Genomic DNA, 27,500 nt, shown 5'->3' on the forward strand with positions numbered 1-27,500 from the left:
GCGATGCTCTTTCCCAAAGTGTCTTGTTTATCTGCTCTACACTGGCCCTTTCACAGAATTCACTCTTAAGACTCATTTTCTGTCAGCTGTACTCTTACTTCCAATCCTTGTTTACTTAACAAAGTTCAATTCTCCATTATTTCCTTCTGCCAACATGCTTCTTTTTCTTTTCTTGTTTTTTTTTACCATCTTATTATCTTTCCATTTTTACACCCTCCACCCGGGCTGACTTCATCTTTGCTTGTCGTTTCTAACGCACTATTATAGTCTTGTTCTCTTATTCTCTGTTGAGTTTTCTTATAATAATAATAATAATAATAACTGGCCTAAATGCTTTTGAGATCTTGACAAAGCTAACTGTTGGAACAGTTCTTAAAGAAAAATTAAAATAAATAAAACTTTTTATTGCAGCCCTACTTTTGTTGTTCCACATTTTAATACAAGATAGATTACCAGCTAAGCTCTAGGGAAAAGTTTTCTGTAAGCTGTTCTTCCAAGTCATTAACTTTTATAATCATAGGATTGTTTTTCTCCTCTAAGACTCTGGTTATTTATTCACCCATCCATATCTACCTTACTTATGTAGATGATGTCCTGTTACCAAAAACAGTTTAACTTTCAATTTGGAATAAATTTTGTTCTACGAGGGTCGTTTGAAAAGTCCGTGCAAAGTCAGAGAGATAGCACTACTGGCGCGTATCGAGGTTATGTTTAGTTAGTAGCATCTCTTGGAAGAACACACACCAAGTTTCAGCCAGATCGGTCTATTTCTTTGTGTTTGGCATTCGTTTGAATCGAGGAAGTCGAGTGATTTTCAAAAAATGGACGAAAAAGAATTTCGTGTGTTGATTAAACACTACTTTATGAAAGGCAAAACGCCTCAGGAGACTAAAGAGAAGCTTGATAAACATTATGGTGACTCTGCACCTTCGATTAGAACAGTTTATTAGTGGTTTCAAAATTTTCGGAGTGGCCATATGGGCACAAGTGACGCTGAACGTTCTGGACGCCCTGTTGAGGTTACTACTCCAGAAATCATTGATAAAATCCATGATATGGTGATGGATGACAGAAGACTGAAAGTGCAGGAGATTGCTAGTGCTGTGGGCATCTCGAATGAACGGGTACATAATATTTTGCATCAACATTTGGACATGACAAAGCTATCCGCAAGATGGGTGCCGCGATTGCTCACGCTTGACCAAAAACGAAATCGTGTGAAGTGTTGCAAGAACGGTTTGCAGCTGTTCCAGAAGAATCCGCAGGACTTTAAGCGTCGTTTCGTCTCTGTGGATGAAACATGGATACATCACTACACTCCTGAGACCAAAGAACAATCTAAACAATGGGTTACCAAGGGGGAATCTGCGCCAAAAAAGGCGAAGACCGTTTCTTCGGCCGGAAAGATTATGGCGACTGTCTTTTGGGATTCGCAAGGAATAATCCTCATCGACTATCTGGAAAAGGGTAAAACTATTACAGGTGCATATTATTCATCGTTATTGGACCGTTTGAAAACCGAGCTGCAAGAAAAACGCCCACGATTGGCCCACAAAAAAGTCCTTTTCCATCACGACAACGCACCAGCTCACACCTCAGCAGTTGTGGTCGCAAAATTAATGGAAATAGGGTTCCAACTCGTTTCACAACCCCCCTATTCTCCAGACTTGGCTCCCTCGGACTACTATTTGTTCCCCAATATGAAGAAATGGCTGGCGGGAAAAAGATTTTATTCAAACGAGGAGGTGATTGCAGAAACGAATGGCTATTTTTCAGATTTGGACAAATCCTATTATTCGGAAGGGATCAACAAACTAGAGCAGCGTTGGACGAAGTGTATAAGTCTAAAAGGAGACTATGTTGAAAAATAAAAAAGGTTTACCCCAAAAAATTAAGTAGTTTTTATTTTTGCACGGACTTTTCAAACGACCCTCGTATCACTGATTTAATGATTTAGTTCAAGTTAAAAATACAGTGATGTATTCTCTCTTCATTGTATACCTTCATTTCTTAATTTGAATTTTAATTAAGCTTGGGAACAATAAAATGTTTTTGGGAACAATAATGAGTTTCAATTGCACCTGGACATTATGAGCATTTTGGGTTCACAGAACAATAATTTTAGTTTTTGGTTTGTTGTTGTTGTTGTTTTTGACGTGAATACGTCTTTAAATTTGAATCATATGGTGGCAATCCAAAAAACCTAATGATAACAAAATCGGGGGATACAGTTTGGCATTATAGTTTCGAATCTATCGTGTACATCCAAAATTAAATTAGACCACTGGATAGCTAAAGGATCAAAGAATTCATTACGATAAGCGAGGACTTTGACGCATCGCGCGCGGTGGTGGTGGGGGGGAAGCACCGCCATTTCGAGATCATTTTGCTGCGTATCGAGATTTGCAATTAGAATAATTTTTGACTCGGAAAAGCTAGGAAGTTCGTTTAAGTTTTAGTCGTCAGCTGTCGCCACAATCTATCGATTGAATATAAAACATTAGTGTAAAATAGTGACAGTGAATATAATAAGGTGTGAGAATAAAAAAATATTATCAAAAATATATAATGTCGGCCTATACGCGTCGAAAAGCCAAAACGAAATACAGAGATCATATACGGTTGGAAAGGACTTCTCAAGAACAATCGAATGGTAATAATAAAACACTATATGACCGAGTCAAGCTGTGCCGGGAACGTAAAAGAATGATTGCGGCCGAGCGGATCAACGACGGTGTCAGTACATCTGCAGCTGGGGCGGTTGAAATTATGCAAGTGGATGATGAAATCGCTTCTTAACATCGACAACGGACTGTATAGGCATAGATTGTATTCGATCGTCGATTTGTTTCCTTGATTTCATCCTAAATAAATAAATAACAATATTTTATATAAAAAATATAACCCGTTACGTAAACGTATTCACGTACAACACATGGCCGTGACCATGACACAGCCACACGTTAATTTTTTTTTTAAACAACTATGACATGCGCTTCGTTTAATGGAACAATTGCATTTTTTTTTTGCAATATACATAATACGTGCAACAAACTATCTTTTCTACAAATTCTGAGTTCCATGAAATAGTAATTACACATGGTTAGGAATTATCAGAGAATGTCGTGTGCGGTTCAGAATAGATTTTTTTGTGTTTCTATTTTACGAACTCAAAAATATATAAATACTTTTATATTTATACGGACGGTTACCAACAAGATCGGAAATGAACGAAGTTACATGGAAGCACAATTAACTTTCTTATGTATCAACAGTAATAATAATTAAAGGAAAAGTTTTTCAGAAAATTGCTTAAAAAAAAGGATGAGTTTTTCACAAGGGTCTGACAAAATCACGCTTTTTTTTTTACTCTCTGTATTGACACTTACGTGAATAAAATGTGGGTGTTGACGAGAAAAATCACTAACACATTTTTCCAAGTTCTACATTTACTGTGGGCTTGTACACTTTTCCCACTCTTCTTGTACTTTATGATTGCCATGGTAATATGTGCGCTTTTCTTTCTCATTTCCTTTTCTCAAACCATCCGCCCACTCTTCACCTTATTTTCCAATTTTCCTTCATTTTATCACTTCACGCATCATTCATTTTGATCCAATTATTTGGCCATTCCAGCCGGAGTAATATATTCTGTGTTCTATGTTGCAGTGTTTTGTAAAATCAATTATTTGGTAATTTTCATCAAAAAGATTTTCTGATATTGCAAAAAAGAAAGCTCTATTTTCTAGGCAAGAAAATTCTTCGGCAATAGTCTTATCTTCTTGAAAGGAGGGTTCTTTGCTATCAAAATTGATAATCCATCATGTCCGTATCATATCCTAACATTCTTATTTTCTCTTTCCATAACAATAACGCTAGGAATATTTGAGCCTGACTTTTTGTGCTAAAGAAATATTCACCCAATACTATGTTCTCCAAAATTTCTGTATGGATGGTAGACAATTTATTGCTTAAGTTAATCTGCAGTCCCAATTCTCTACAGCAGCTGTTACTCTCCTTCTTTGAAAGATCCTGCTGATGCCGTTCTGTTCCTTTCAGTTTATTCCAACATCACCCGCATTGGCATACCATTTAGCAAAACTTGAAAATGTTGTCTGGCCTACAGTATTGGACAATATCCTTGATTTTCATTCGTCGAAGCAGAATGTTGTATCACTGACCACTTTCATGAATCATCAGAAGTGGTTATTCCAGTTTGGTGGAGAGGTGTCTGTCTCACACAACGTTGACACTACTCTTGAGTCAGCTAGAGCGTATTGGAGGCACTTTTGGAGGAACATATTATGCTTTTAAGTGTAATTAAATAGTAATAACCGGATTACATGCAGTGTAATGTTTGTTGGAATGAAATATGTTCCAGTAATTGGGAGTTTAAAGCAAATGGAAGAGCTGGTATCTTTAAGGAGTAAGAAAAGTCTGTGAATAATTCATACAAGATAGCTTTCCTGATAGCTTTTATTTACAATGGTTTTAAGGATAGAAATCACGCAGTTGCTCATTGTATAATTAGAAAAGTGCAATGACATTAACTGCAATTTTGCAATTTTATCTACATTACACTGACAATTAAGATAACCTCGGGGTAAATATTAAAATAAATGTTATTTTTATTTATCTTTTCCAAAGCTGCTAAACTCAGGGTACGAAATATTTTTATTTCTTCATTTTTTAACTAAGTAAAGAATTCACAGGCTTTCTCCTACCGCTATTGGCGCAATTAAATATTCATAATATTTAAATATTGCACTACAAAAAGTTTTTTGTTAAAAGAAAGTGTGACAGCTTTGACAGAAACGTTTCAAGCAACATTCTTTGAGATAAAGTACCAAGATAAAGTACTAAGTCTGAAATTTGTTAGGTATGTTCAAGTACAAATGAAACCATGGTTTAGAAAGACGTTATTCCAAAGGAGGACGAATGAGTGATCAATACAAGAAAAAGCTTCATCAAACGAGCATTAAAGCTAAAGTGACTTACAAACATTAGATTTTGTCTCGTAGTGGAATTATCAGTTAAAAGAAATGAAAAAAAAAAAGATTCTAATAATAAGTTTTAGTTCAAGTTACTGAATGTAATCTGTAAAATAAGGATTTGAAAAATTTCACGAGCAGCCATTTAAAAACCAGGTTTCGAGAAGCTTTAAGTGAGTTTGAATGTTCTGAGTGGCTTGCACCGGATCGGAGTGAGATGAAAGAATAGCAGTATCATCAGCGAATGTTGAGACTATTGTATTTTGGGAAAGAGGTAAGTCAGCAGTGTATGTTAGAAAAAGGAAAGGGCCCAGTATGCTTCCTTGAGGGGGGGAAAAAAAAAAATCTTAAAAATTTAAAATGCGTTCAGTAAAGTGCCACTTCTCATCAAAGAATTTTCTTCAAAGTTTGAAATTTTCCCAGTTTTTCCATATTCTGAGCTAGTGTGCTCACACAAACTTACATTTACAACAAACACTGTACATTTTCTGTAAAAAAAAAATTTTTTGCCGACAAGATGGTTCCCAAAAAGAAAGATTTTAGGGGGGAAACCCAAGATTAAAAATTTGTTATGTAAGCAATGCTAGTTCGAGAATGGGTAAAAAAAAATAGTGTCAAATGAATATAATTATTTTTTAAATAAAATAACAACATAACCAACAGTAAATGTACTGCTTTCACATAGTAAATGTCGCTGCCGTTGTCAAGGAGACTTAGATTAGGCAACTTCTTAATTAGATGAAGTGGGAGTAGCTTGGGTCAGTGTGCTAGCAATACAGACAGCGTAGTCATTCTTAGTTCACTTTGCAAGACGTTGGGGAGAAAAACAAAACAAAAAAACAATGGATCGTTGGAAGGAACGCGTTGTCGTAGTTACCGGGGCTAGTTCTGGTATTGGCCAAGCTGTAGCTCGAACTCTTGCTGAACATGGCATGAAAGTGGCTGCTTTAGCAAGACGTCTTGACAGATTGCAGGTTTGAGCATTGATTGCATTTTTTTTTTAAATTTAAACCTCGAAAGATGCAACAAGTTTGGCGATTGTGTGGATTTTCAATTAAGAATTCTCATCGCAGATACCAATGCAGAGGTCCACTTTTTCGGGTTTACAAAAATGTAGCTTTCATAAATTACTCCTTGGATTCAGTCACCATAACGCGAAGGTGTCGAACTCGTACGTCTTTCTCAAACCTCAATTCTCAAGGTTCTCCCTAAATTTCGTATTAACTTTGAATTTTACTCTTATTATCATTTTGAAATTTGTAAATCTGTATTGTTTGGTATTACAACTAGAATTGGGAACAATTAGAGCTAGTTTTTTTTTTTTTTTGTAATTTTTCTCAACAGCATTACTGGAAAAAGTAATTAAGAACCAACTGAAGAGGTACAGATGAAATAATCCGATAATCTAATGAGAAACATGCATGTATATATTTAAATAATTTTTTGACGTTAAATAAAGCTTAATATTATTATATATGAAATTTAATAACACACAATGGAACTGATTTCAAGCAAATCTCAATCAGAAGGAAAAAATATATTCCGTAAAAAATGATATTTCCGTTTTAAGGGAATTTAATCAATAAGTTAATGTCTGAAAAATGTACATCTTCCTGCAATTTCCTATCTTTGAGGTATTTTATTATAGCACAAACTACACTTCTTTCTAAAAATCACTTCTTTTTGTTTGTCTTGAAATCATGGCATCTCACCTGATTATTTTGTTAAAAAATGAGAAAAAAAGAACCACTGTGAAAATCTAAACAGGTGAAAAATCGATACAGTGATTTTTCCAAGGCAATATGATTAAGAACACTTTGTGGAGATTGTTGGGAGCAGTATTGCCTTTATTGTGAAATAATGGGAATTAAATAATTAAACAAAATTATAAATTTAAAAAACAAAAAACGGTTAAACGGATGTTCCTGTTTACAGAGTAGATTTTACTTTTAAAGCTATCCTTAAATGGTTCCGATAATTTCATTTAATTTTTCATACACAATAAGCACAAGCTTATTAATTTTTTTTTTTTAAATTAAAAATATTTTTCCAGCGAACATTTTTTTAAATAGCTTTCTTACTAGGGTTACTAGAAGTTATGATGATTTTATATTGCCATTTCATTTTTACTGCACAGTTCTACTTACTACCTGTAATATTTATGAGTATGAAATATCTATCCCAAAATGTGCCTAGAAGGAAGATTACCATTCAAGTGCCACGACGATATACTATAACATGTAAATTTCTAAGCAGCGTTTAAAGAATTTGAACTGAACTTTGGCGTAAAGTATGTAATGTCTGTTACATTTCGGCTTCCTAAATTTTTCTCAGAGGATATTCATTTAACTGGGATTCTCTAAGAAAGAGTTGTGACGCTACTTTTTCTCAACAACACCATTATTATTATTATTTTTAATTTTCAAATTTAAAGAAAATTCAATTACGTAAATTTGAGAGTTAAATAATTTTTTGTTGGAATGAATAAATCTGTGTGTTCGATAATATTTTTTATAAAAAAAAAAAAAAAAAGTTGGTCTAGAAAAAAAAAATATATTTTTTAGAAACTGCAAGACGTTTGTAAGACTTTCAAGGGCACTCTGAAACCATATAAGTGTGATATTACAAATGAAAATGAAATAACTTCAACCATAAAGTCTATTGTTAGTGATTTGGGCCCGATTTCTGTGCTTGTCAACAATGCCGCTTTGTATTCTAATATTCGTTTGACAGGTAATTATAATCAATAAATATGTATACTACCTTAAAAACAATACTGTATTGTTTAAGAAAAAATAAATTAAGAAATTTAAGTAACTGATGCTTGATTTTTTTCTACAGATACTAATCAAGGTTCAAGCAGAAAAATGTTCGAAACTAATGTGATTGGATTGGTAACAATCACACAGCATGCTGTTGAAATTATGCAGAAACACAACATAACTGATGGACATATCATCAATATTAACAGGTGCTTCTTTTTAATTTGTTGCATAATTATACATATACGTATATGATTAATAAGAGTTGGGCTTAGCTTAGTAGTGCCCGACAATCAGGTCTGCGATATTATTCATACGAGGGTCGTTTGAAAAGTCCGTGCAAAAATAAAAACTACTTAATTTTTTGGGGTAAACCTTTTTTATTTTTCAACATAGTCTCCTTTTAGGCTTATACACTTCGTCCAACGCTGCTCTAGTTTGTTGATCCCTTCCTAATAATAGGATTTGTCCAAGTCTGAAAAATAGCCATTCGTTTCTGCAATCACCTCCTCGTTTGAATAAAATCTTTTTCCCGCCAGCCATTTCTTCATATTGGGGAACAAATAGTAGTCCGTGGGAGCCAAGTCTGGAGAATAGGGGGGGATGTGAAACGAGTTGGAACCCTATTTCCATTAATTTTGCGACCACAACTGCTGTGGTGTGAGCTGGTTGCATTGTTGTGATGGAAAAGGACTTTTTTGTGGGCCAATCGTGGGCGTTTTTCTTGCAGCTCGGTTTTCAAACGGTCCAATAACGATGAATAATATGCACCTGTAATAGTTTTACCCTTTTCCAGATAGTCGATGAGGATTATTCCTTGCGAATCCCAAAAGACAGTCGCCATAATCTTTCCGGCCGAAGGAACGGTCTTCGCCTTTTTTTTTGGCGCAGATTCCCCCTTGGTAACCCATTGTTTAGAACTGTTCTTTGGTCTCAGGAGTGTAGTGATGTATCCATGTTTCATCCAAAGTGACGAAACGACGCTTAAAGTCCTGCGGATTCTTCTGGAACAGCTGCAAACCGTCCTTGCAACACTTCACACGATTTCGTTTTTGGTCAAGCGTGAGAAAATCACTCGACTTCCTCGATTCAAACGAATGCCAAACACAAAGAAATAGACCGATCTGGCTGAAACTTGGTGTGTGTTCTTCCAACAGATGCTACTAACTAAACATAACCTCGATACGCGCCAGTAGTGCTATCTCTCTGACTTTGCACGGACTTTTCAAACGACCCTCGTAGAAAGGCAAAGATCAGCATACCGCTTTTGTGATATTGTAGCCCAATCTCGGTACAAAGAATACATTGTAACATTGGGAAGAAAGAGGAGGTAACAGCAAAAGATTCACTTTAGGTGACTGGGAGGGTATTAAACGAGGTTCCAGATAAGGTCTAGTGTCGAGAATTCTTGTGATAATTGCTTAAATTGCCTTGAAAGAACATCTTGAAGATGCTTGACTTGGTAAAACATTGGAAGATAATAACTAAAAATACCTCTCTAGCAAGGCTTATGAATGACCCCACCATTTCCACATGCAAGATATAGTTAACTACTTCGTCTAAGCAGGCCAAAATCTGTTAATCTGAATATCGATTCTATTTCCTGGATTTTGGTCATACGTATCACGTGCTTCATCAGTAGGTTGAAGAATAGACATGATAGTGCATGATACATCTTTAGTGACAACTTGGTATAAAGGCAAGCTTCCTTTTTACGAATCTTGGCTTTGGATATTACTTAATGGTTAATATGGGAACTTTGTAGTTAAGTATGTTTGCTAGTTGCCTCCGTCCACGTCACCTAATTTGGCAGTTTATACTAAAGCCCACCTGAAAAAACAGGCATTCCTTTCACTTTTTCCTTTATTTAAAATTGCAATATTATTTTATCCCATAAAATAAACTCAAGTCTTACTGCTGATTTCTGACTTAAAAGATGAAAATCACAATCAATTTTCTTTGAGTTCAAAGCAGCTTCAATTAAGTCCTTATCACGGTCTATTGTGTGCTTAGTGAACACATGGACCAAAATCCAGGTAATACAAGATTATTGAATCAGAAAACATGACTTTTAGAACCATAAGTCTGTGCAAAAATATACCATCTGTGAATGTAAAAGAAAAATTTTGTTCTTTGCAGTTTAGCCGGCCATAGTATTGTGCCAGTAACTGGTGCGGCCAACTATTGTGCATCTAAACACGCTCTTACTGTGCTAAATGAATCGTTAAAAGATGAACTGGCTGCATTGAAATCCAAAATAAGGGTTACGGTGAGTGTTGTAATAATCTAATACACGTAGGGCAGTTTAATCACTTAAAAAAAAACAGTCTAAAAGAATGATTGAGTAATTTTCAGTAAAGTCCGATATTCCGAGGAATTCATTGGAATTCAAGTTTTACTGATATAAAATTTGATAGTTTCACCCAAAAAAACTGAAGAATTATCTCAGTCAAAATTACCTCACTACGCTTATAAGTATTTCTACCTGAAAAGCTACAAAGAAGCCAATTAGAACTGAATTCACCAGAGGAATTGAAATAGAGTTAGGATAGGGGACTGCCGTTGAGTTTAGCTGGTGAATTGTAAACGAGAGCACCTGCTCTGGGTTTGTGGTGACTTAAGAGGTGGTAGCTTTGGAAATTAAGATAACTCTACCCAATAGATCCGGAAAGGGTCTATTCTGTATTGTATTTGAGATCTTGAAGTCATTGTAGGAGATGACGTAAAATAGAGCTTTCACGGTTCCACAGGAAAATTTGTATTAGAGAATATTGAAAGCTCCGGAAATGAATAAGTTTACTTATTATAGTCCTCTTAGTCCTCATAATGAAAGGATTATTAAAAATATGTACAGACAATAGTACTACCTCATAGAGGATGATCACAGTTTCTAAGAAAGAAAGTTGCCTTATTGAACTTGATTAAATGAAAACCAAAGCTAACATATTACAAGCTCTTTGAGTAGACAAATGGCCCTTGCATATAGCATCAACAGAAAGGAAGATCGTGCTCCACTCAAGGACGCCTACTTTTACAGTCACCAAGTAAGGTGAATCCGAAAAGACAAGAATTGAACAGGCAGTTAGAAACAGATCAACCTTGAACGTACAAATGGACTATGTTTAAAAAACACTTCTGGACTTACGATCAAATGAGGCCGATGATAAAACCATCCAACTTACAGAAAGTCCAATGGTTTAAAATTTAAAGCCCTTGTACTAAATTGCTGTTATATCTCTTATTCAGCTCTCCGCCGAAACGTATTCTTCGTTATCCACCTAATTCTCGTTTCATGAATTTCCACAGCAATCTATAAATCTGTTCCTTTCTCATTGCCCAAGATCTATATAAACCTGCCTGACCCGACGATTCTCTGATTGTGATAGTGAATCCAGTGGGAATCAGTGATTGACATACACCACGTTAAAAAATTTACTTTTTTTTTTTTTTTTTTTTTAATAGAGTCTCAGCCCTGGACTGGTGGAATCAGATATGGCTGATAAATTTACTAATAATAGGGCGCATTGTTATCCACATCTGATTCCAGATGATATTGTAGAATGCTTGATATTTGTGCTGAGCGTTAAACCGAATATAAATGTAAGCAACTGTCTATTACAATAATTTTTTACTTCCAAAAATTATTCTAAAACTTAATAATTGCTGAGCCTTCTATTTTCCAGATATCAGAACTAACAGTGGAAGCCGTGGGAAGCTCCTTGTATAGTTTTGCAAGTGGCTAATTGTTCAAGATTTGATGAATGTCTGATTAATAATTTTTTTAAAAGAGGTGTTTTTATATTTTTAAAATTAGTATCACTAAATCAATTTTATCAGTTTTCATAATGAATGCCGCATTTATGTAATAAGTATTCAGTCAAATAAAGTGTTTGCGATTCTTTGGTTGTATTTTTTCAAAAGCCTATTAAAAATTAATCATTAAACAGTGTTTACAAATAATAAATAAAACACAGAGAAGATATTAGCTCAGTTAGTTGCAACGAAAGGCTAACAAGCCGGAAATACCAAATGTGAATTCAGATGCACTATCCCCAGATTTTCTGTAACTAGTAGCATATTCACCTCGCTGCATTAGCAGCGAGAGAACACTATCGGAAGCCGGTACTGCATATCTTGATTGTATATTTTTTAATAATAAGTTTCAATCTGTCTAGCACGCTAATGCATTTTTCTGTTGAGATCATGCGTTTTCAGAATTTGAGGAACGTATCTTTGGGTATTAATGCAACTGTTTTTCGTTATCGTGGAATTCAATTCCGTTTTAAGAAACCCGTGGTAGTGTTACATCCGTGCATCGAAATTCTCGTTTAATAACGAGCTTTTCTGCCCTACGACCAAAGTAGATCTATCGAGGTTTCCTATCTTAAAAAAAACTCTTTCTACAGCACTTCCAGCGGCCACTGCAGGCTCAGAAACAAACATATGCATCGCATGGTCCTGGCAGAAGATAGCCTAGCCTTTGTAGGTTCTGTCAGGAGGAGGAGGAAACGACACTGCACGTGTTATGTCATTGTGAGGGGCTTGTCTGGCTAAGGGTATAGAGCTTTATCCAGGAGCCGCTTTCCAGAATTAAGAGTCTGAATAAACGAACGGGACTGGTAGGTGAGCTAAGGATTCTAATCTAATCTAAATAGCAATCACCTCCAGGTTCTAGGTATTGTGACTGAAGTTGGCAGTCAGGGATCACCAATTATTGGGTCAACTATACTTTCCCTCCAATGCCATACATAACAGAAAAAATACTTTCCAAATGAAAAATGTATAAACTATCCAAACTATCTGAGATATATACCTCTCTAACATCTGGTAACTCTGTCCAAGATCTCCAAGGAGACCCTAGAAAGGAGCCGACAGTTTGGGGTAAACACTGACATCGGTGATAATATAGTCGGTCAGATGGTAATAGCCAAAACAGGCAAGGAATGAAAGTGTTAAGAAGTCTGCTATTTCTATTACTTGGAAAAGGAAATAATTTGTATTTTTTAAGTAAATTATTTTAAAAAATCATGGCACACCTTTCACTAAAAGTTGCACTCCCCGGGAGCCAGAACTCTGCTCCAGAGCATAGAAAATGTTGAGTTTGTGAAATTTTGAAGAATAGTTGGATTTATTTATTCAATATATATATTTTTTTTATGTATTATTGTTAAATTAAATGATAGGAAATGTCTATCAAAAGTACCACTCGTTCAATCCCTGGATTATTTTCATTGACAAAATCTCACACAATAACCGACCATAAGTGTACAGATGCGGTTGGATTGGATGTATTTATAGATTTTAATAAAAAAAATATTTTTAATAAATCTCTCTATGTATTCATCAGATTTAATTTACTGTGGCCCCTAACAGAGAGTCCATTTTTAAATATTCACATTGATTGAATAAATCGATGTTTTAATTTATTAAAAAAAATGTGTCTAAAAAAAAACAGATAACATGTTCGTTTTGATCAGGTTATTTTACGATTTGCTTTACCCGTATTCTATGTGAGAGTGTTACACATCAAACTTGAAAATAGTGTGGAGAACAAATATCTGTTTTTTAAGCGAATAATCAGTTCACTTTGAAGCGTTAAAGCTTGTTTTAATATTTTTCTATTTCAAAAAGCTCTGTTAAAAGTAAATTTCCTATTTATCTGGGTTTTTAGATTTATTAGAAATCTGATACATACATTCACATAACTTGTATCTTACTATTCATTTATTTGTGTAACTAGAACTACTGGGGATTTTGCATTTTGAGTTAGGCTAATTCATGAAACCCACCATACAACATATACACCCAGTTTTTTTTGTAAAAATCACTTTTTGCTCAAGGGCAAACTCAAATAAGAAAAAATTCCGCAGGATTTCAATTACTCTTCTCTTGCGAGGGTTACAATTAATTGGTCAAACAGTAAATCTCAAATTTGGTAAAATGGATTTTTTTTTTTTACCAGAATGATGGTATCTAAAATGTGGTTAGTATTTAAATGAAATACAGTGTTTGAGCTTTTTCAATTTTGAGATCTGTTATATGACCTAAATTAATTTGGGGCTTTGGTGTGAAAAATTTAAAACTGTTCTGTTAATTTGTGATGATAGAGTTTTCATCTTTTTTTTTTGTTGTTGTTGTTTAGAAATTAGAAGAGGATTGCAAGAATCTGTTGGGAAAATTAAAGGCGTACAAGTGTGATTGTTCCAATGAAAAGGAAATTGCTAGCACAATGCAAAATGTATTGACTGATTTTGGGCCAATCAGTGTTCTGATCAACAATGCTGCAATACTTGCTCCAATGAAATTAACAGGTAATCCTCTTAAATACGAAAAGAACATAATTTCTTCTTTAGGATTACCTTGCTCTCCTTTTTTCTTTCAGAAGAGTACTTATGAGTAATCAATTATCTTAATGTAGCATAACTTTTTACTTTATTTTATCTTGATCAATTCTCTTGGAATTAGCCTTTTTCAAAAAGATCTTTTCCAACAAAACAGTCGTCAATGTTCTTTTAAAAGTGTTTGAATCTAGTGAAATATGGTCAATTTCTGAACACAATATTAGCGAAAAAGAAATATAAAATTTAAACCAACACTAAAAGTTTTAATGGAAAGATTTAAAAAAAAAGTCTTAACTTTTAAGGGAGAAGAATCAGGCTAGTTAGTGTCTGAAAAAAAGAACGAATTCAGTATTCCCAACGTACCGTTGAAACAATCAACAGTAAAGCTCTAAACACAGCTGTCATTTAAATTATGTTCAAGCGCAATTTAAATTTAAATATGTAATAAAAAACAATGTTAGTCAGCATAAGTCCTGAGGTAAAAGCATGGCAAAAATAAATAATAAAAAGAAAAACCGAATCTGGCAATCACTTCTCTTCCCTTTAAGTTAATCTTTCCATCAAATTGAATCACACAAATAGCTAAAACTAATTGTTTTTGCTTAAGGTGGTACTAAATGGCGAAAGAACTGAAAATACGAAGAATGTAAAGTGGTTTCCACCACTTTTCTTGAGAAGACATGTCAAAAACTTTAGCAAAACTCCCATGTAACTAATGAAGGGTTTACAATCATGAAAATTTGTGAAAGCATTAATTTAATGAATCTTAACTTTTTGATTTCCAGACACGAGTGAAGGTTCATGTAGAAAATTGTATGAAACTAATGTGATTGGATTGGTAACAATCACACAGCATGCTGTTGAAATTATGCAGAAACACAACATAACTGATGGACATATCATCAATGTTAACAGGTAATTTACAAGAAAAAAAAAAACCTAATAAAAGTTGAGATACCGATTCTAGAAAATCTTCATTGTTAACAGTCCTACCAAACCCCGAGTAATTGCTTACAGTATACTCTTACTGCTTACGAGAAAGTGAAATGAAAAATGAAAATCTAGGGTCTGTTTTTGGAAAAGTCTCAGTAAGCTTTCAGTAGATTAGATTAGATTCTAATAGGGCGGCCCTTAAGGCCTACGCCACTGCGACCCCTTTGGATCTATTGTGGCTCCCCTCCATCTAAAGCTCACCCTCCAGACCTGTCCTTTTAATCAGACTCTTGATGCTGGAGAGCGGCTCTTGGGTAAAGCTCTCAAGGCCTTGGTTTTTCCTCCCCCGAGAAGTAACATCCTTAGCCTCACGAGCCCCTCACACTGACACAACACGTGCAGTGCGCCGTTTCCTCCTCTTCCTGACAGAACCTGCAAAGGCTATCATCTGCCAGGCTCTTACGATGCATGTGTTTCCTGAGCATGCGGTGGCCATTTAATAGGCCTACAAACATCCTTATAGTCCCACGGCCTTGACGGATTAATTCTGCACAGTCAGCCTTGGCGAATAGCCTTTAATGAACTCCTTCGCCTGTCTCTGCCCCCGTGGTGACAAGCCACCACTCTTGAGACCTACTCTGCACCCATAAGTTAATGACCGCAGTCTTCACACACTTCGGAACCCCAAAACATGGCTCCGGGCCAACGAAGTGTCCCACAGAGCCTTCCCGGGCCAAATTGTTAACAGTAAATCGTAAAGGAAATTAGGAAATCTACCCATGTGGGGATGATATGGGTACGAAGTTATTGGATAGTGTGCTTTCTAGTTTGCATAAGGTTTGGCTGTAAAAAAAATCCACTACAACCTAAAAGTTCTATTGGCTTTATTTGCAATTAAATGTGTTAGTTTTTGTTTCTGAACAAAACGTAAAGGTTCGTAATTGTTTAATGTTAAGTGAAAAGGAGTGTGTGTGGATTTGATTAGCAATAGTTAGGCCATGAGTTTGCCATATGATTGCCAACATGAACTACTCTGCAAGCCCCATGTAAAAAAGTAATCGCCTATTTTTTCAGGCGGGGCTTAACGTCCAACTACCATTTACTAGGTGTCGTGGACGGAGGCGACTAACAAACGTACTTTACTATTTCTCATTTAACCATTAAATAAAATCCAAGGCCAAGACCGGGAATCGAACCCAGTACCACACAATGCATATTAGCTTTGCAGGACTCGCCTCTTAATCGTTCGGCTACTGTGGCGCCTGCAAGCCCCATGTTTATTGTAGAATTTTTGGAGGTGAAAGTTTTAAGTATTTTTTGGAGGATACAATTTTAATAGAAATAAAAGAAGTTCTTTAATCAAGAAACAATAAAATTGGATGTTTACTTACTAAAAGCATAAGAATGTAGGTTACCAGATCACCACCCACCTGTAATAAAAAAGGAAGATACAGCTTTTTAAAAAAAATATGATATAACCATTTCTAATTATACTCGTATTTAAACCACTCTTATCTCAGTAATCATCACAGGATATCTGGGTGGAGTGATTATTAAGTCAACTCCACTGAGACACAATAGTTCAATAAATAATTGTAATACACTCTACTCAAATAATAATAATACAAAAATTACAAAATTGCAGCATTAATGGACACTGCAGATTCCATAGACCCGGGCTTGCAAATTATTGTGCATCAAAAAATGCAGTTCGTGTGCTCACAGAATCATTAAAAAATGAATTAGCACTTTTGAAGACTAAAATCAGAGTGACAGTAAGTGATATTGAAGTTAGAATTTGGTTGGTTTAGTTTTTTTTGGTTTCTATAACTTTTTTGAGTTTTTATTTATTTATTTCATGTGTGAAGAGTATAAGTCCTGGATTAGTTATGACAGAGATGATAGATCCATTTTCTAATATGAAACAGAAGCTACATCTTCTACCGGAGGATATTGTTGATGGAATAGTTTTTGTCCTCAGCGCAAAAGCTAATATAAATGTAAATATGGATTTATCTAGTTTTGTTTGCTTTGTAAATAAATACGTAGCGAAAAAATTGCTGAAGAAATAAATTACAGGCTTGTTACATTCAAGGTTAATATTTAAAATTACTTAATATGTTATTTATTTTAAGGAAAAATGACAACAGTTGGTAGAAAGAGGTAAGACCGAGAGTTGGAGCTAGTCTAAACATTTCTTGGAACATTAGTGGCTAGCAAGAATGCCTAAAGTTAAGGCTAACTTATATCATTGCGGCTTCACGCACCAGGATATTGTTTTGAGGGGTGCCGTAGGCATTGGTATAGGTCTGACCTTAATCCAAGGCAATAGTATTTTTAAATGGATGAACGAACACATTAATTCATCATTTTTCATACTCATTTTACAAGAATTTTCACCAATTTCTTTGCCTTTGTGACTTTTCCCAATTCATTCAACAAACTCAGTACACTGCGTCATCATTTTCATTAAGCCTGGGAAAAGATTCACATTACAGGAAAACTCTCAGATCTCATTCGAAGCACACTTCGTCATGTTAGAAAAATTATTTTTAACTATGGTGACGTAATACAGTATTTTTTTTTTGTTTCAGGCGGGCTTTACGTCCAACTGCCCAATTAGGTGTCGTGGACGGAAGCGACTAGCAAACATACTTTACTGTAAATTTCTTTTATTAACCATTAAATAAAATCCAAGGCCTAAGACCGGGAATCGAACCCAGTACCACAATACATATTAGCTTTACAGGTCTCGCTCTAACCGCTCGGCTACCGAATACAGTATTAAATTGCTTCTTTATTTAGTTGTAGTCATTTTTGAATTAAGTAGTACCTGAGTTAATTTAAATAAACTTTAAAAGTGTCCAGTTTGTAACTTTATTTCTTCTAGATGTTGCAATTTTTGTTTTACATATTTGGTACGTAGTTTATCAACTCAATAAAAACTATTTTATGCATTTACTTTGATGACTCTAATGATTATATTTAATGTACAGGTGTCAGAGCTGACTATTGAGCCAACTGGAGGTGTTCGAGGAGCATTTATGAAAGAATAAGCACAAGATATGCACTTCATTGCAAATAGAAATGATATTATTACTATTGTAATCCTTTGATAATTACACAAGAGCTATGCAACAGGTTTCAGTGTTTCTTTCAATGATTAGACCTAAGAACTTTTAGGTGCCTTTTTATCTAGAGAAGATTTCACTTGGGGTACAAAGATAAATTGGCGCCCGTTAGAAAAAATAATGTAAATATTTATGTACTAAGATTACATAAACAGATTCCAAGTTTAATGATATCTCACAAAATTACTCAGCTCAGGTGGGTGCATTAAGTTTATCAAATAAAAATTATCAAAAACGATTAAATTAATTATTTTTATAAATGCCTAAGATTATTAATTAATTATTGTTTAATGATATGTCCGCACTAATTATTCATACTTCTTTCTTTTTTTTTTTGACCTTTTGAACTCAGCGTATTCGACCTTTTCGACTAATAAAGCTGGGTGAATATTGATTTTAAAATCTTTATTACTAAATTTAAAAGTTATTAGTCTAAGCAAATAGATTTGTGAAATTATGACTATGAGTGATGTTTATATAGTACTGTTTGTCTTGATATATGTATCTGTACAGTTCCAAGTCTAGTTTCAAAACTAGTTGGAAATAATAAAAAATTACTACTGCCAGAAGAGCGCTGAATCTCAAAATTAGCAACAGAAAACAAATATGATAAAAATGCAGCTCAAATAAATATGAAACATATCATTTAAGTAAAAATATCTTCAAGGTTTCGGCATTTTGCTGCAATTATTCATTGTTTAATTGCCAAGAATGTAACGTAGATAAGATTAAAAAGTATCAGGGTCATACCCATGGTTAGATAAAGAAGTTTTTCTTTTAACTACTTTATGTGACCTTTCAAAAAATAACATAGTAATTTTTAGCGATAAAATAAGAATTTCCTTCAAAAAAACGTCTTAATTCTAACACCAAAATATCTAGTACAGAGTAGAAGACATTATTTCACAGATTTGAAGAGTGCCTTCTTCACTTTCCAATTCCAATACTCTTTAGTTTAGCGTAACTGCGGGGATATACTGAGCTCCTTGCTAGGGATAAAGTTTGAAGAAAATAAGTATGTTGAAAATTAACTTTTTGAGAAAATTTGGTGTATTCATTCGTGAGAGTTATTTCTTGATTGATTTCTTTCTTTTTTTTAAAGATAAATTTTGCGGTCTCATTGAATATAACAAAAGACCTGTTCCTCAATTTAAAAGAGAACAAAAAGTGAATGTTTTTATACAAATTATAAGTTATATGAAAATTATAATACAAACTTAATTCTATTGTTAGACTAATTTCCTTATAATTTGCTGCTACATCACATCCTAACAAATGGTCTAAGAAAAACAATCAAAAAAACATAAAGTGGGAAGCACTTATTGTCACAAAATAAAAATGCAAAATGGGAGAGAATAAAACAGAATATCTAATTTCCTGCACGAAAACATAGTATTGACTAAAATTATTCAAGGACAGAACACACAATGAATCGATGTTTTGGTCGAATGTATTTGTGACTGGAGCTAGTTCGGGTACTGGACAAACTGTGGCTTAAAGAATGGGTATGGAGTAACATGGGTGGTTAGTTAGATGCCTTGCACTGGATCGATTAAGGGTCTTAGTATAAATATATATACTGTATATATATTATAAATATAATACTTATTTTTCAACCACTCCATTTACTAATGTCTGTAAACGTTAGTTTAGATTTGCAGAGGTTTGATTATGAGGGAAACAGCGGAAAAATCTATTATGATGCGCATAGCCACTTTTCCAGTTACCTAACTTATTTTCTTTAAACTAGAAATTCTAGCTTGCTGTATAGTTGGCGGAAAACTGAGATGTTAATGCAGACAGATGCTTAATTTCCCAAAGAAAACCCAGTGAAAATAGAATTTCTAAACATGTTACTAGTGTAAGTTGTTTGAAGGTTATCATTGGTGTTAAATTTGGGGGAAAAAAAAGTTGAAAAATGGGGATTTTTTTGGTGGAGGTTCCAATGGACAGAATCCGTCTAAAAAACATTGGTACCTGAATAAAAGAAAAAGGATACCGACGGAGGGAGCAACGAGTAAGCGGAAGAATGGGTTTGAGAAAGATCAGGCAGTTCTCTTGTGGATACTAGTGAGGAACATCAGTGATCAAAGACAAACAAAGGCGTACCCAAAGGGGACATTACTAAATCTCACGGTCGACCATCTCTCTGCGATCATAAAATACGAGTATTTACTATGTCTCTTAAATACCAGAGTGTTCACCGAGTCCAGTGTGTATTTGTGTGTGTGTGTGTGAGAATGTGGTGTGTGGTTAGATGAGCTCGAGTTTGCCTGTGGGTACGCTAAACCCAAATAGTTGCACACATCAACTATCTCTGCAGGCCTTGTTATTTCTCTCCCCTGCAGTACTTATTTTCTGATACCTTTTTTTAAAACGTACTATTTTCATAGTTATCTAAGTCTATTGTCCAAAGGTACAAGATAATAGTGTTTTATGGAAACTATTGTCATACATTGCTGATCAACATGCGTAACACGACAGCCCTCTCTCATGCACTTCAGAACGATGTTAACTCAGAAGCTGTGTCAACTCATTGTCACTTAAATGGAATCCAATAAATGTCAAGTTATATTACATTTGTAAAACAAATTTTATTGAAATCTATTGGTAACTATTTATCTATTTGTTGCAACTATTGCTTCTTTTTATATATTCAATCAATCACTACTTACTTAATAAATAATATTAGTACCAGAAATGGTGTTAATTTTATATTTTTAATAATAATAATAATCAAGCGATAATTAATTCTAAGAGCTATGACTTGTGTGGGCAACTAGCCGACCTGGAAGCAAATCTTTCATGGGTTTGGAACACTTCGACGGGTATCTAAGGCTTCAACAGCGCATCGGGTTTTTTGGTACCTCGGATTGCTATACAAGCTCCAAAGCATCTTTTCTAATACTTATCTCAACTTTGCATCCTACCGACGACTGGTCAGTCTTGGTTACACTTGTTTGGAAGTTACCCCAGAAAAGTATACTTTGGACTAGTCCTCAACAACTATCACTTAACTGATTTACTCAGTGTGATTTTTTACGTTTTTACAAAAAAAAAAAAAAAAAGTATAGTTGTAGTAAGAAGTAAAATATCTACCTATAACGAATTTAGCGTTTGGAGAAAATTGATGGGTTCAAATCTTATGGGAAAATCGTTTGCTTGTTTACAACAAATTCTTTTTTCCCCCGATTTAAAGTCAAATCTGGGTATCTGACTGTGCATAAAATTAGAATTGAAAGAAGGAAACGCGCTCTACTGGTGTAGAGAACGTACGTATACGTCATCTAGAGTAGGGGCTATCCACATCCACGTGAAGTGCCTAGTTACGAGTTTACTGTTTTCATATAAGGCTATAGCCAAGGCTATACAACAGCATTGTTCGATGGAATGTGATACAGTTCTCTTCATTTAGTGACCTTGACAGTTTTAAACATAAGTATTGATTAAATCTGAAGTTTTAATTTTCACTATAGGTGAGCCATTTATTTTTTTTTAATTAATTTTAGAATTTATTAAATTTGAATCATTTAAAGAATCTACTTTTAAGTTTCTCTTACTCCAATAAATGTGGGAAGATATTGTAATCGTATCGATTTTGGATTTGGATTATTTATCTGAAGTATCAATTTTGATGTTCCCTGGGTCCAAAAACTCTGAGAGAAGGCACACAAACTTTTTTAATATTAAAATGTAAAATAATTATGAAATGAGCAGCCCGTGAGTCGAAAGCTGGACAATAAAAATAGAACAACTATTATTCTAATTGACAATAATCTTTCTTCTATTTGGGTTAATGAATCAGTCACTCAAAACTATGAACAATACTCTACAATTTAAGACTAATGTAAAAATAATTCAAGAAAAAGGAGTCCGGTAAAAACAACCGTTTAATAATAAAAAAAAACTAATTTATAAAGAATAATCCTAAAACCAAAATTTGTAAAAAAAAAATTTACGTAAACAACAGCTTTCAAAACAGATATTTCCTTTCCATTGTTGCACGATTGTTACTTTTTCTCTTACTAAACATAAAACTAAGAAGTAACTGTGAAAAAAACACCAACAGATAACTTAACTCTCATGTGATAACAATAACCTTAGATAAGATAATAATTATTTTTACTCATTTAACAATTAAATAACATGGTTAATGAAACTAAAACACCTGCAACCAAATTTTTAAATTGTGTAAATTATCATGACATTACTATTTTTAGTTAATCATTAGACTTCATCTAGAGCCTGTAGTCAGCATGGAACGTTGGGCAGGACGAGTGGCTGTGGTCACTGGAGCCAGTTCTGGTATTGGAGAAGCTCTGGCCAAAGAACTCACCCGACTTGGTATGAAAGTGGCTGCCCTAGCGAGGCGAAGCGACAGATTGCAGGTTTCTATTTTCAGCCCTTTTATTCTATATTCATTTTTTTTTTTGTAAATAAGAATTTTTGTGTACCTATTTCCTCGATTTGAATCAGTAAATTATATAGCTTTAAAAGATCTAGTTGGTAGTTGGACGTTAAGCCCCGCCTGAAAATAATAGGCGATTACTTTACTTTATAGCTTAAATGTAGAGTAAAAAGCGATTTCCGAAGATTGGGTGGAAAAATTTGGAATATTTAAATGGTAGTCAGTATTCTCTGGCCAAGTCAAGCGCTTCCAACACCTCTTTGGAAAAGTCTCCAGTTATTCAATAAGTACGATAAGTACTCGTAACTCTTTAAATATTGTAAGGAACCACCCTCTTAAGTATTACATTACTATGAAAAAACAATTGGCAAAAGGATACAGCCCTAAACTGTGAAAACTTTTGAGTACTTAAGAAAGGAACTCTTAGAAAACAACAACTGAAGGATTCAAGGAAAAGAGTCCTCGCCCAAACCTATTCACTTAAGATTCCTGACAACCGGAGCAGTCGAGCATTAGTGATCTAAGAAAAGATCTCAGGTTCTCTTACTGGGCAATCTTTACTTGACTATACGAGTTTCAAATCACTGATGACCAAGGGAGACTTAATAGTTATTTTAGACAAGAAGTATTAGAAACTTCCGTTAATATTTTAGACAACAAACTGACTTTCACTACGCACGTTCAGGACAAAGTAAGCTCAGGCAAACTGGCTTCGCCGACTATTATTTCCTCTACTCTCACGTGACTCTAAAATGACTGTGACTAAAACAAACTCCTCCTCTACAAAATAGTCATTAGGCCGATGTTGCTCTAAGCCTGCTCCGCCTGGAGCTTGACTTCTAGTAGCAACATCAAACAACTTTAGATAACCCAGAACAAATTTCTCAGACTCGCAACAGACTCTCCACGACGCACTAGAATTGACTAACTCCACGAGACATCGTCCATTATTTCCGTACACTCCTTCATCCAAAATCGTCTGCTCAAACTCCTTTCCATTCTAGACTGTCATCCTAATCCACTATGCCGCGACATAGCCTCCTACAGATCCTTCTACAACAAACAGACACAGAAGACTAAAACATATCCTACTCTAACTTTCTACACTAGCTGCAGGTTTTTCCTCTCCTCTTTTCCCTGCATTCCAATCCTCCTCACCTATCTTTTCTCTTTCTTCCCTCAGTTAAAAAGGTTGAAATGTATTATACATTTATACTTCTTTAATATTTATTCTATGTATACTCGTATACATAAATAATTAATTTCTATTCTATTCTATTCCGTTAATATCTAACCCGGCATTAGGTCTGAAGAGATTATTTTGATTTTGTGATAATACATGATGGTGTTATCTAAAATTCAAATTTAGGAACAGTTAAAAACAAAAAATCACTCAAATAGTTGAGAAAATATTTACATTCCGTTGCTTATCTTGCTCTCAATTCTTATCTGAACAACCACTCCGTGTGACTCTATCCATAAATTCCACACAAACCCGTATAAACCCGGCTAAATGCAGAACTTTCACTTTCAGATAAGGACAATCCTGCCACCTATCTTCCTTCTTGGGACCATAAACCCCACTGATATAAGAGAGAGAGAGAGGATTCCCTACCATGGTCATTACCTAGGAAAGCGATTCATGAGCCAAACTAACATACTAAACACTCAAAAGAAAGCCAAAGATTCATTTATAGCTGAACAACCCTAGGGATATGTGGAATCAAGGCTTTAGGGTTGGGCCAAGTGTTCCAATAACTTCATATCTAGTATCTTCCCTGCAAAGTTCTTTTCTCATTATGAATAGTCACCGGAAATATCCGATTTTAAGTCCGTTACTTCCGTTATATTTCCATCTCACACAAAACTTGTTCATAATTATTAAACTACAAATAAAAACTAAGCGCTAATATTTTAATATTTTTTTTCTTTAAGAAATTAGCAGATGAATGTCAAAGTTTTAAAGGTCTTATCAATGTATACAAGTGCGATATGAGCGACGAAAATGAAGTAGTGAGCACATTGAAGAAAATCTATGGGGATCTTGGACCAATCAGCGTGCTAATAAATAACGCTGCAACAATGATTCCTATAAACCTGACAGGTAATAAACAGTAACTGTTGGCCTAGAAAGAGGTATTGGGATAGTCACTTCTGCGGGTCTAATTAGTTGAGTGGTTAGTTAAATGATCTGTGTGCATTCTATAAAGATATAGATTGGCTCCTATCGCTTAGGAGATAAAAATGAACAAAGTAAAATTTCAGAATAAATAATGAAAACTTTGTATAAAAAATATAATAATGGAAAACTTATTAAGTAAAGAGTATGAAATTATATTTTAGAGGGAAGAATGCATACTCTCCATCCTCTTATCGAATTGTCCTGGACCCATTTCTCAAATAAAAATGGTGAATGGAAGAAGACACAAAGTTTTAAAAAAGAATCAATGAATTTATTATCGAGACTTAAAAATAATGATTGCTTCGTAGGATGAACTTTATAGTATTTTAGTCTTTGTAGAGAAGGTCTTCTAGGGGAATGACAAAAACACATTAGGGGCCCATCATCCGCTCCCTTATGCACCTTTGTTATAAAGATTATTGGGAAAATGAAAGGCACAATATACGATTATAACTTTCAACAGATTCAAGTAAAGGCTCTCCGAGGAAAATCTACGAGACTAACGTGATTGGACCAGTGACGCTCACCCAGCATACATTGGAAATAATGAAGAAACATAATATAGATGATGGGCATATTATCAATATTAACAGGTTTGAAATGATCTTTCATTTGTAATGTATTTGGTTTCCGCTTTTGTTTATCTTTAACAAAAATTATTACTTTGTTCAATATTTCAGCATAGTAGGACATTGTGTGTTTCCAATGACTGGCATCGCAAACTATAGCGCTTCAAAACATGCCATCAGAGTGTTGACGGAGTGTTTGAAAAATGAACTGGCTTCCTTAAAGCTAAAAACCAGAGTTACTGTATGTTTAAATGAATTTAGTAATATTTTCTTCAATGAAAAAGAGTAAAAGTTTGTAATTAATTTAATTACATCCACAAACTAACAAAAAATAAGTAAATATTCCGTGAGATGATTAGGGCGCATTCTCTATTATTATACGATAATAGAGATAATACTCGACAATAGAGATAATACTCGATAATAGAAATAATACTCTTAAAAGAGAATATCATTTAGTATCATTTGAGAGCAGCTTACAATTAGACCAATCTAATTTAAATGAATGCAATAAGAGAACTTCTTTATTTTGTTTTAGAGCATAAGTCCAGGACATGTTAAAACAGAAATGTCAGATAGATTTTTTGAAGGAAAAGTACCAGTAAAATTAAGCAAAGAACCAGTTCCAGTTCTCTCTTGCAGCGACATTGTAAAATGTGTTGTATTTGCATTAAGCGTAAATCCAAATGTAAATGTACGTTTTGAGGTCTTTGATAAAAGTGATGTATTAAACTAGCTATAATCTAAATCTTGTTAATGATTGTCTAATTTATAGATTTCAGAGTTGACAGTACAACCAGTTGGTGAAACCATTGCGCAACTTACCGAGGTTTAATATTGTTAAAAATGATTCTCGACTGTATGAATCCTACACAGTGTGCAAAGGAACACAATTAATACTTAATAAAAAAAGAGATTAGGTCAAAGGCCCAGATTGAATACTGTTCGGAAACTGTCTATAGTCTGTGGATCAAACCTCGGATTTATAAATTGCCTTAAATTGTTATAAATAATAAAGAATTTTGCACTGTAACAATAATTTAATCCTCTTTAATCTAAAAATTAGAAGCTGTATTGCCCAGATGACAGCAAATTGGTGGCCGTCTGAGGATTGGATAGAATGCGCAGACTACAATGGGGCGATATTTTCCTCTCAAAAAATACAAGAATTTCTAGCCTCATTACCTATATAATATTATTTTAAATTCAATGTACTTTGAAAATTCCAAATTTGGAAAAAACCGCTGGAACAAAAGTACCCTATATTGAATAACAGCTTAACTTTAATGTTGAATAATTTTAATTGTTTTTTTGCGTTTATTGTGCTACAATCAGCGCGTTAGTAACAATGATAACAGTGAACAGCAGAAGTAAATAAGTGGAGAAGTTACCCAGTGGTAACACTCCAAAACATTATATGGTTAGTCACTCTCTTCACTTGAGAGGAGATCACGAGGGCCACTGTCTTTTAAGACGTCTTGTCTGGGTTATCAGGAAGAATTCTAGAAGAAAGATTTTGAGCTAGAGGATTTATATGAGATTGCAGGCTGAAGTGGAGTTTTCTGTATCGTGTTTTAGCAACTTGGGTGACAAAAAGAATGTTAAGGTCACAGTGTGTATAGTCCTGGTTCGAGACATAAAATGGAGCGTTTACGATAGTTCGAAGTATTTTAGATTGTAGCGATTGAATCCTTTGGAGATTGGAGCGTTTGGTTGAACCCCACAGCTCTATTCCATACGCCCAGATGGGTTTCAAAATAGAAGTATAAATCAGTCTTTTGTTGTCCAGAGAGAGTTTTGATCTATCGTCTAAGAGTCTTTTAAGTAGTCGATAGCTTCTGTTTAGTTCTGCTCTTTTAAGTCTAGTGTGGGGGTTCCAAGAAAGTCTTCGGTCTAAATAAAGCCCAAGACTTTAATTATGTTAAATTGTAACTTTTAAAGTACCCTTGTAAACAGATGTCTTCCCCTACCTATGCCACTTCTTGCAGTTTAGAGTCTAAGTATTTGAATTAGAATGTGCTTAAAATTAATAGAGAACGATTCTAAAATAGTTGGAAGATTGGAATAATCTCATCCAAAACGCGCTGAATCATCATGTCGTGTTAGGGGTCAGATGCTGTCTCAGCCACTTAAGTAAGTAATCTTAGGAGTTATTCATTTAAAAGGAACTTACATGCAATTCC

At 34.4% G+C, this 27,500-nt stretch overlaps 3 protein-coding genes across 19 annotated transcripts in view; 2 read left to right on the plus strand and 1 right to left on the minus strand.

Moving 5' to 3' along the window:
* LOC141451657 (uncharacterized) overlaps window positions 1–27,500 on the minus strand; it is a 618,152-nt gene that overhangs the window by 53,658 nt on the left and 536,994 nt on the right. For 4 of the 15 annotated variants that reach the window (XM_074123134.1, XM_074123138.1, XM_074123133.1 and 1 more), the window contains one exon: window positions 16,419–16,457. The exons of the other annotated variants lie outside the window; for them this stretch is intronic. The gene's annotated coding sequence lies outside the window, so the exon portion shown is untranslated. The remainder of the gene's footprint in view (window positions 1–16,418; window positions 16,458–27,500) is intronic. 15 annotated transcript variants of the gene reach the window in all.
* LOC141451666 (dehydrogenase/reductase SDR family member 11-like) lies at window positions 5,690–18,168 on the plus strand. 2 transcript variants are annotated; one of them, XM_074123159.1, is made up of 9 exons: window positions 5,691–5,965; window positions 7,556–7,724; window positions 7,833–7,962; window positions 9,893–10,022; window positions 13,896–14,064; window positions 14,880–15,009; window positions 16,673–16,802; window positions 16,896–17,027; window positions 18,024–18,168. In XM_074123159.1, exons 1-9 carry the CDS (start codon window positions 5,834–5,836, stop codon window positions 18,081–18,083), a joined length of 1,182 nt encoding a protein of 393 aa, XP_073979260.1. In that variant the 5' UTR covers window positions 5,691–5,833; the 3' UTR covers window positions 18,084–18,168. The 2 variants fall into 2 exon arrangements, with proteins under 2 accessions (XP_073979261.1, XP_073979260.1); XM_074123160.1 differs by lacking the exons at window positions 13,896–14,064; window positions 14,880–15,009; window positions 16,673–16,802; window positions 16,896–17,027; window positions 18,024–18,168 and adding exons at window positions 11,216–11,353; window positions 11,437–11,652 and having other exon boundaries at window positions 5,690–5,965.
* Window positions 21,475–26,356, plus strand: LOC141451669 (farnesol dehydrogenase-like). Of its 2 annotated transcripts, none has more exons than XM_074123168.1 (7): window positions 21,475–21,634; window positions 22,379–22,546; window positions 24,502–24,670; window positions 25,212–25,341; window positions 25,429–25,558; window positions 25,856–26,011; window positions 26,093–26,356. In XM_074123168.1, the coding sequence occupies exons 2-7, from the start codon at window positions 22,415–22,417 to the stop codon at window positions 26,150–26,152; spliced, it is 777 nt and encodes a 258-aa protein (XP_073979269.1). In that variant the 5' UTR covers window positions 21,475–21,634; window positions 22,379–22,414; the 3' UTR covers window positions 26,153–26,356. The 2 variants fall into 2 exon arrangements, with proteins under 2 accessions (XP_073979269.1, XP_073979270.1); XM_074123169.1 differs by having other exon boundaries at window positions 21,478–21,634; window positions 22,401–22,546.

Source organism: Rhodnius prolixus, unplaced genomic scaffold (genome assembly GCF_049639745.1).
Source record: "Rhodnius prolixus isolate KJV_2025 unplaced genomic scaffold, Rpr scaffold_14, whole genome shotgun sequence".
Classification (NCBI taxonomy): domain Eukaryota; kingdom Metazoa; phylum Arthropoda; class Insecta; order Hemiptera; family Reduviidae; genus Rhodnius; species Rhodnius prolixus.

Coding starts and splice junctions, on each gene's coding strand:
- LOC141451666 (XM_074123159.1), top strand. CDS start 5,834: ATGGATCGTTGGAAGGAACGCGTTGTCGTAGTTACCGGGGCTAGTTCT. Junction 10,023..13,895: donor AATCCAAAATAAGGGTTACG/GTGAGTGTTGTA, acceptor GTTGTTGTTTAG/AAATTAGAAGAGGATTGCAA. Junction 15,010..16,672: donor CATATCATCAATGTTAACAG/GTAATTTACAAG, acceptor ACAAAATTGCAG/CATTAATGGACACTGCAGAT.
- LOC141451669 (XM_074123168.1), top strand. CDS start 22,415: ATGGAACGTTGGGCAGGACGAGTGGCTGTGGTCACTGGAGCCAGTTCT. Junction 22,547..24,501: donor GGCGAAGCGACAGATTGCAG/GTTTCTATTTTC, acceptor TTTTTCTTTAAG/AAATTAGCAGATGAATGTCA. Junction 25,559..25,855: donor AGCTAAAAACCAGAGTTACT/GTATGTTTAAAT, acceptor ATTTTGTTTTAG/AGCATAAGTCCAGGACATGT.